We start from the raw sequence: 9,228 nt of genomic DNA, 5'->3' as shown, positions 1-9,228 counted from the left end.
TCATTTCTTTGGCTTGAATAAAGGTTGCAAAGAAAGTGTGTGGTTTAAACAATTTTGCTTAGGAGTAGCAGACCAATGCTAGTCGGCATCTAACTTCCCCAAGTGAATTTGTCTCTGTGCTTGGGCCTGCTGTGTATTGACAGCAGGCGCAAATTGTAGGCATGTAGTTTTATAAACAGTGAAAATACTGGAAATGAGGTCATATTTTGTATAAACATTTATTTCAATAGTTTAAAGAACAAGCCATGCAAAACATCTGGAAATCACAGGAACACGAGGCATATATAATAGCTATATCTTAAATATGCATTAGTAATACAAAGTCATCTTTCACTCAACAAGTGATACAAGTTACAACTTCATTTTTCTAAAAAATATTTAAGCCATGAAATATGTTTAGATAATACATATATACAACATTTAAGTCTCATTCTTTCCTCTGCGTGATACTGCTGAAATATGAAAAAATTAATCTGAGACTCTAGTGGCTTGTGTGATGGGAACAATGTGCTACACCTTGCGGGGTGGATCGTTTTAGATTGTATCTGCAGAGCTGTCAGCAAGTAATTTAAATACATCAATAGCTATATGCAGAGTTGTGCATGTGAGTGACAGATCAGAGTTCTGAAGACCGTGCACATACATTCTCACAGCTGCTCACCAATTCACAACAACTGATGCAGTTATAAATCATTAGGTCTGGAGATACTTTAGGATGCCCTTATCTATAGCCTAACCAACCTAAGACCTACTTTCATTATAACCCCCATTCATCAGTGTGGCGATTTGGTAAAATGTTTTTGTCCTGTTTTAGTATATGTGGATTGATAAATAATTGTTTTTCTGATCAGCTACAACTGTTTTATCCTCATCTCCAAGGCAAGCATTTCTCTTTCTATTTCGTAGGGAAGGTCAGCATTAACTTGCCCTTCAAAGTATTGTTTGATTTCTTCCACCTCCTTTTCCCAGAAATCTTTGGAGATATCAAACAGTTCAGTCAAGTTGACATCTTCTAAACCCTTCAGGTTCAAAGCAGCATCAGCAGGGATGTAACCTATAGCAGTTGGCTTGGCAGAGGCCTTCCCTTGAATTCTGCTGAACATCCACTCCAGCACACGGGAATTTTCTCCATAGCCAGGCCACAGGAATTTCCCTTGGCTGTCTTTCCGGAACCAGTTAACATGAAAGATCCTTGGTAGTCTTGCCGCTGGGCGATGTGCCATGCTAAGCCAGTGGGCTAAGTATTTGCCAAAATTGTAGCCAAAGAAAGGTCTCATGGCAAATGGATCATGCATAATGATTTTGCCTGTTCGAAACACAAATGGAGAATGTTAAGGAATAAATAGCACATTTATTCTAAGGCACGAAGAGTCAGTTCCTCCCAGGATTTAGTACCTAACCACCTTAGCCCCTTAACCACCTTTCTGCATCGGAACCAAAGAACTTTAAGAAATGGTACAAACGTGAACCTTGAAGTACAAATTAAATTAATTTTTGCAGTCAATGGAAAGTAAATTTCTTAAATCTCAGGCAAAGCAGCTTAAATGAAGATCCTTGAGAGCTGGCTTTCATTGTTCGTGTATTTTTGTTGAGCTCTAGCAGAACAGAAAATGTAAGTTTACTTATCACAGGCTGTAACAGGAACTCTATATCAACTCTTCTGGCAACCCCATGATTGCACCCTGTTCTGCATGCTTGCCACCTAGGGGATTATTTTGCTTAATTTGACTTTTACAGAGAATTTGGCTTTTAATTCCAGTACAAATATTTTCTATCACGAAAATGCACAGGTTGCAAAACTAGCTGCCAAGATTCAAATGTGAAAGAGCAGAGGGGGAGGACAGCTCTCCAGAGAGGTGATTGCTTTTAATACAGGTAGGCAGACTAGATTTTGATTTACCTTTGTGCTCAGCAGCTGCTGTTGCTTCAGATCTCATGGCTGCTCCTATAAATACTCCATGCTGCCAGTTAAAGGCCTCATATACAAGCGGCACACCTGTAAAGAACAAAGACACTTCAGTAATTAGTGATCCAAAAGCATTTTTATAACAGGTTTTGCTACCTGAGATACTGCTGTATTGTATGCCTTATACTATGTAATTTATTCTAATTTTTCTATTTTTTTTAACATAGTTCGTTTCCTGCCCTCTTAGAGTAATTTATATGGATATTTTCAAAACTGGTTACTACTTATTGAACACATCTATGTTTAGGTACTCAGCTGACCTGAGTCCTGGGGCCTCAGAATTCCCAGTAGATTTTAGTGGAAGCAGATACTGGTTCTGTGGTCACGATCATGGTATTAGACTCAGACCTAGCATTACTTCAGTTTATTTTCCAATGTTAGGTGACCTTTAACAGAACAACTTATTTCACTTAATTATCTGCAAACAGTCTACAACTGGTTTAATTCTCTAAGCATTTCCTATCTAAACTGGTTAGACTCTAAGCAATTTGAGACAAATACAATAATTTGCTACATGTCTATGTATTACCCAGAGTAGTGGGTCCTGATCTCTCTCCTGTCCTCTACTATCACTACCTGTTTTTTTTAACATCTAACAATTTAGATGTTGAAATATCAGTGGCTGTGTGTGTGTCAAAGGCTAGCATGGCTATTTCCTTGCCTTTGCAGCCATGATAGCAAGACCTGTGTCTACGCCCAGTTGTATTTCAACCCTTCTGTGGTGAGCACTTCAGGCTTACTACAGGGCTGCTGCATCTCTTACCAGCAGGTCTGCGGCCTCCAAATATTATCCCTTCAATGGGGACACCTTCAGGTGATTCCCAGGCGGGATCCATGATGGGGCACTGGCTGGCTGGAGTGCAGAATCGTGAGTTGGGATGAGCACAAGGTTCCCCTGTACAGAATACAATAAAAAGGTCATAATGGCAGATGAAACTTTAATTCAGCAGAGAAAGCCAAGAGAGAATGTGGAATAAGGCAGGGTTACCATTATCTGGGGTCCAATCCTTGTTCTTCCATGAAGTCAGGGTTACTCCTGGTGGCAATGGCTCATCAATGCCTTCCCAATAGACACCGCCATCACTGGTTTCAGCTACGTTGGTAAAGATGGTGTTCTTGAATATGGTTTTAATAGCGTTGGGGTTTGTTTTGACTGAGGTTCCAGGGGCAACTCCAAAAAAGCCATTTTCTGGATTGATTGCCCTTAAGTGCCCTGAAAGTTAAATGACAAAATATAAGTAAATAAAACTGTTTCAGTTCTCTTCAGAACTTTGTAGCATGTCTTGCTGACCCTAAAAATAAACAGTAGTGGACTGTACTACAATGCAATTTCAGTTCAATACCTTGTTCATCAAATTTCATCCAGGCGATATCATCGCCCACGCACTCAATCTTCCACCCTGGCAGGCTTGGGTTCATCATGGCCAAGTTAGTTTTTCCACAGGCACTAGGGAATGCTGCAGCAAAATACTTCTTCTCACCTTCTGGATTTGTAATGCCCAGGATCTATTGAAAAGCAGATGCAACTGTTAAAAGGGTTTCTTCTTGCATTTTTCATTTTGAAGATTGTCTACCAGCAAGTACTAATGATAAAACATTTAATTATGCAAATTTCTTCCTACAAACGAAGCAGCATATAATATAGTTGACAAATAACACAAGCTATATTTTATTAATCAAAAAGTCCTCTCTTTTTTCCCTTAAATAACATGTGAGGAGATTTTTTTTTTTTTTTTTTTTTTTTAGAAATGTCAGGTGTATATGATTCAATTTTTATTTATTTATTTTGCCAATTAAAGATATACAGCCTGTATACAACTGTGTTTCTCAGCTAAGACAAGAAAAACAGGCAATATTTTTTGGCTGCATTATTGCTGTGGAGTGAGAGCACTTTATGTATGGGTACTTATGCACTTCTCATACTATGTAGATACATTTTCCTGAGACTATTCAATCATGAACTTTAAATTTTCAGTGGTATTTTATAGTAGTATGATGTCTAAATGACAACAGAAAGCAAAGGCAAGAAGAGCACAATGCAAAACTCATATAGAAAATCTAATCTTTTCAGATTTTTGAGTCCATTGAATTCTTTATAATATGAAAGACTGCTTTCAAAACTTGCATTAGTCCTTCATGATTCAGTTTGTGGATGCCCAGTGATAATGTTCAGGCTTTGCTCAAGTACATGGATCTGCCTACAAGTAGCCACTGTCAGAAGTTCTAAATCTTTCTTGGTTCCTGATTTTATAGGTCCTACTTTAAAATGTTTGGTACTTAACCTTGCAAGCAGTTTCCTATTTCTGAAAAGCCTGCCATGTGATATATTGATATCTAATGTTTCAGGACTATCCATATGAGACTGTAATTTCATTGACACCAAGATGTGATGCATTTATGTTGCGCTAATTTAGGGTCTGATGGCTGTTCAAACACACATGATTTAATAGCTCTTACCAGCATGTGCTCTGCTAACCAGCCCTCTTCCTTGGCGATTCTGCTGGCAATTCTGAGAGCGAAGCATTTTTTCCCCAGTAAGGAGTTTCCTCCGTAACCGCTGCCAAATGAAATGATCTCTCTGCGATCCGGGAGATGAGCAATCAGTGTTAACTCTGGGTTGCACGGCCAGTTGTTGATTAATGGTTCTGCAGAACAGAATGTTGTGCTCATGAACGCAGCAATTTCCATGCTGGATCAGACTGTGCTGTTTCATCAGCATTGAGCCTCTGACAGCAACCCACACCAGATGCTTCAAAGGAAAGCCCCTGGTAAGTACGAGAGATAATAATCTCCTTTCCATGAAACTATGATTGAGCTTTGATTCCTTTAATTGAGTTTTGAACCTAGTGCTGTTACACAAACCACCCCAGTCTTCTATGGCAAGTGTTTCCTGAATGCAAAGAATGCAGTCAGCTCTAAAATGTGCTCCTGAGAATTTCCATTGGTGAGTTTTTAATCTTCCCTACCTTTCAGTGGTAGAGGACATCCAACCGAGTGAAGGCATTTTACAAACTCTCCATTGCTCAGGGCTTTCAAAGCATCTGTTCCCATCCGCGTCATGATCCTCATGCTGGCCACCACGTATGGTGAATCTGTCAGCTCAATCCCAATCTTGGACAAAGGAGACCCAATAGGCCCCATGCTGAAGGGGATGACATACATTGTGCGTCCTGTAAGATGTGGACAGGAGTAAAATGAATGATATGTGACAAGGCAAACCAGGGAACTCTTGAAAAAAATCTTTATTAACATGGAGGTTGTTTCTCACTTCTTTAAAAGCTGTTTGTCTTGTGGGTGTTTCCTATGTTTAAACATCTAGCTTACTGTTTGTCTGATCATGTTGCAAGTTTTATCTTAATTGTTAAAACCAGCTGTTCAGACAAAATGTCTAACCAGCAGTAAAGGTGGGTGGAGGACAGTTTCTCTGTGGTGTAAATCACTTAAGTTATTGCTCCGGATGGGGATCCTCCATTTTCACCTCATTTGCTATCTGCTGCTGAGTTGTTTTGTGACTTGAAAAAAACATACGAATTTTCCTACCATGCTGTATCTCTCTTTATGAAGAACAGATTTAATTATTTAGTGAAAAGAGACTGAGGACTATCCTTGTGCAGGCATTTGGATCTGTGGTAAAGATCCAGATGAAACTTACAAATTGACTAGTATCTAAGTACTAGTATTTAAGTACCTAAGCCTTCAGCTAACATCTTTTGTTAAAGATCACAGTAATTATTATGGTGTTTCAGTAATCCTGAAAATTCAATGTCAACCTTCCTTTCTCACCCACCTTGCATACAGCCTGGGAATCTGGTATTGAAGGCTTTCTCAAAATCTTCTTCTGACATCCAGCGCCCCAGCTGGCTAGTTCCAGTTTTAGGGATTGGAGTGGTATCTCTCTGTTCTTGAGTGATAATGACAGTTTTGCTCTCAATTCTTGCTACATCTCTTGGGTCAGTGAGAGCCAACCAGCTGCATTTCAATGAAAGTCAGGAAATTAGATTTTTTAAATTATTATTATTTTTTAAATCAACATGACACTTTTCACCCTTCTTTTAGAACCCCTTTAGTACAAAAGAGTGCAATGTTTTGTAAGGCTAAAACTAAAGTGACAGAACTAGAATAACTAAGATAATCTCAAAAATTAGTCAGGCACATTCATACAAATTGTTTCAAGACTTTACAGTATGAATAACAAATTATATGGCTTGGGAAATTCTGGTTACATGTTAATACTCCTTTGCCTCTTATCTCAGCTTTATTCTCTGTTACTGACTTTCAGGGAAAAGTTAAAAATCTCATTTAATTCTCCTTCTCATCAGTATACAGTTGTTTTGCATAGGGACCACAAAGTGATGCCTGAAGCAAAGTGGATGCCAAGCAAGTACTTTAAGTGTTGGTCTACATGCCAGTGGGTTGAGAATCCAGCGTAGGGGATTGGCATTGTCCTTTAAGTTAGAGGCATCACAAAAGAAATATTGACTGTAGGCAGGATCATAAACAGCGAAGGAGTTTATTAAATAGGATTCTTTTTTTCCTTTCTGAAGAATTTTTGCTATTTATTTACATTAGAGAGGATTGTTTTACATTTTCACCTCTGCGCATAGAAATTTTCTACGAATATAAAAATGTTCTAGTTGGGCTGTCATAACCATCATCACTACAGCTAAGCATATAATTAACAATGAATAATTTATCTGGTGAATCTTGCCCTTTTCTCTCCCAAATAGTCTGCAAACAGATTGCCAAATTCCTGCACTTAGTTATTCAAAAGCCTTTGCAGATTTCTTCCATGAAGATTTCTTAGTCGGCACGTAATTCCTGAGCATGTACTTGTTGTTAATATTCCCCTTTCATGTTGGGTTAGTTGGGAGAGATGATGAAATATTTGAAAAAAGTATTTGCTGAATACATTACAGTCAAAGCTCATCGGCATGATATGAATAATGCCTGTACTGAATAATATTTGAACACCCACAGAGCTATTTGAATGCCACAAAAAAAAAGTATTTGATGAATAAACTAATTGACTAAAATAGTAGAGTTCTTCAAAAGATGTATTTGCTAAATAATATTTAACCATTGCTAATGATTAGTTACATAAGTCTCGTGACATTATTTCAGTTCCCTGATTTATGTAACTGATCAATAGAGACAATGTACAGTTGACAGTCTTATTGAATAATATGTTTTATGCTAATTTTTAGAGGAAAAGTTTGCTTTTCCTTTGTGTTTCACCTACGTAAACTGCTGTGCCAAAATGTTCATGGAAAGCAAATATTGAAGAATTATGAACAGTTTTAAGTGTAAGTGGACAGAAAATACACGTCACTGTTCTGAGATGCTGCTTGACTTCCATTTATGCTACTCACCAGTTCTCATACTTGCTCAGCTTCTTAATCATGCCTTGCTCTACCATGATGTCCAGAATTTTTTTGTTTTCTTCTTCTGAGCCATCACAGATGTGAATGTTCTCAGGTTGGCACAGCTTGGCATTACATTCAATGAACTCCCTTGCTTCTGGAGGCAGGCTCTCCAGATCCCCCTGGGTAACCTTGGGCATGATGTTTACTTCAGCTTTCAACTCTGGGGGCATTCTTGCAGCCTGCAGTGGATCTTGTTGAGGGATTTGAAATACTGATCACAATCTAAAATCGAACATATCACATCTGTTAGCATGCTATGACATTCTAACCAGTCTTAATCTGCCTCCCTAAGGATGCGTGACGCAAAAACAGAATTTGTAGTAGTCTTGATTTCTAAGCAGAAGTATATAATTAATATAAACAATTTGGATCGCTGGCAATCTCAAACTGGAAAAAATGTGTAGAAACCATTCTACTTACTGTCTTTGAAAGATTGAGTTGGATGGATGTCAGCAAGTATTTGGCTCCCCTTTCTGTTGATCCAGTTTCACTTGCTTTGGAGTGCTCTTGTTTCCTAGGTGGCTTTCTCCTTCCTTAAATATTGTTCGTGGTGTCCATCCCACTGGGTGAGGTGAGGGAGGCTTGTTCTTTATGTCACTATTGGATATGTCTTTGGACACTGCCACTGACGCATTGTCATCGTGCAGGATTGTCAACAAAGCAGCCCTAACAAGGTAATCATTTAACAGGCTTGATTAATGAATGCTGAAAGCGGTGGCTCTTAGCCCTTGGGTTTGCTGTTTGAAGCAGTTACAAAATATAGCAGTTTAACCAAACTTTGATCTAGTTTGACTTTGAATCCGAAAGCGTCATAAATTCTTGGTGTGTGGGAAAGGTTGAGTACAAAGAGTATCAGGAACTGGGAGCCAAGGGGTCGCCCAGGCGAGGCACAGCTGGCACGCTTTGTCGGCAGATGCTCGCTAGTTGGCTGTGAAGCGGGGGCTCGTCCAAGGTGTGTTTACTTACCTTGGGAACGCTGCCTGATCTGTGGATAAAGTTCAATGCTGAGCACTGATCGGCCTGAATAACCGCTAAATATGCCTGCCTGGTGCCTTGTTTTTCTTACTTTTGTCCATATTTTTTCCTTCAAGAAAAAGGCAACATAAATCTAAATGCTGAGTTTCTTAAAGAGCTGGAGAGAAAGTTTTTGGTTATGCCTTACTTTAGGCTCTTGCAAGCTGAGGAATTATATTCCATCTCTACAAGCTCAGAGAAGGCAGATCAGCAACCGTCTTAGTAATTAACCCCCTCCCTCAAATCTTATCAGTAATTTTAGTGGGAGTATTATGGGGGGAAAAACATTGACCCATCTTTAAATTAGTACGCAAACAAAAAGGACAAAAACACTCTGAAATGACTGCACCCTTCTTGTGTATGTGTCAAGTGCACTACACGCACATCTACAGATGTAGGCAGTGAATGACACCAACAGCCACTGCTATGCTTGTGATCATGAGGGTGTGACCTCAGTCCCTTCAGGGTCTCTCCTCTAACTCTTCCTCTGGCTGTCTGTCAGCTCACTACCTTTTCCCACTCCGTTTTAGACCATTGTACCTATAAAGAGAGGCTGATTTTCATGTCCATTTGTCCATACAGTCAGGGTGTGTGAAGGCTGAAGTATTTCAGACAAAGAAAACTGTAGAAGTGACCCTGCTGCCATTTCATCTTCCTCCACTTCCACCCAGTTCCCAGCAATGCCAAACTGGCATTTTTGGTATTGATGAGGCAATTTGTAGAACAGGAAATTTGGGAATCCAAGTTAAGATTTTGGGAGTTCTCTAAAACAACAGATTTGAAGCAGGTGTCTTATACAAAGGATATTCATAACCCGTCACTTGC

General features: G+C 39.2%; 1 protein-coding gene across 1 annotated transcript; it reads right to left on the bottom strand.

Moving 5' to 3' along the window:
• Positions 1 to 851: 851 nt before the first annotated feature.
• Positions 852 to 7,559, bottom strand: PCK1 (phosphoenolpyruvate carboxykinase 1; the record flags this gene model as incomplete). Its single annotated transcript, XM_084296493.1, has 9 exons — positions 852 to 1,306; positions 1,901 to 1,996; positions 2,730 to 2,861; positions 2,955 to 3,179; positions 3,310 to 3,472; positions 4,424 to 4,611; positions 4,933 to 5,136; positions 5,754 to 5,935; positions 7,336 to 7,559. 9 exons carry the CDS (start codon positions 7,557 to 7,559, stop codon positions 852 to 854), a joined length of 1,869 nt encoding a protein of 622 aa, XP_084152619.1.
• Positions 7,560 to 9,228: the final 1,669 nt, after the last annotated feature.

This window comes from Netta rufina (genome assembly GCF_964035555.1).
Source record: "Netta rufina genome assembly, chromosome: 16".
Classification (NCBI taxonomy): Eukaryota; Metazoa; Chordata; class Aves; order Anseriformes; family Anatidae; genus Netta; species Netta rufina.
Note: the sequence above shows the minus strand (reverse complement) of the source record. Positions and strands in the feature narration are given on the sequence as shown.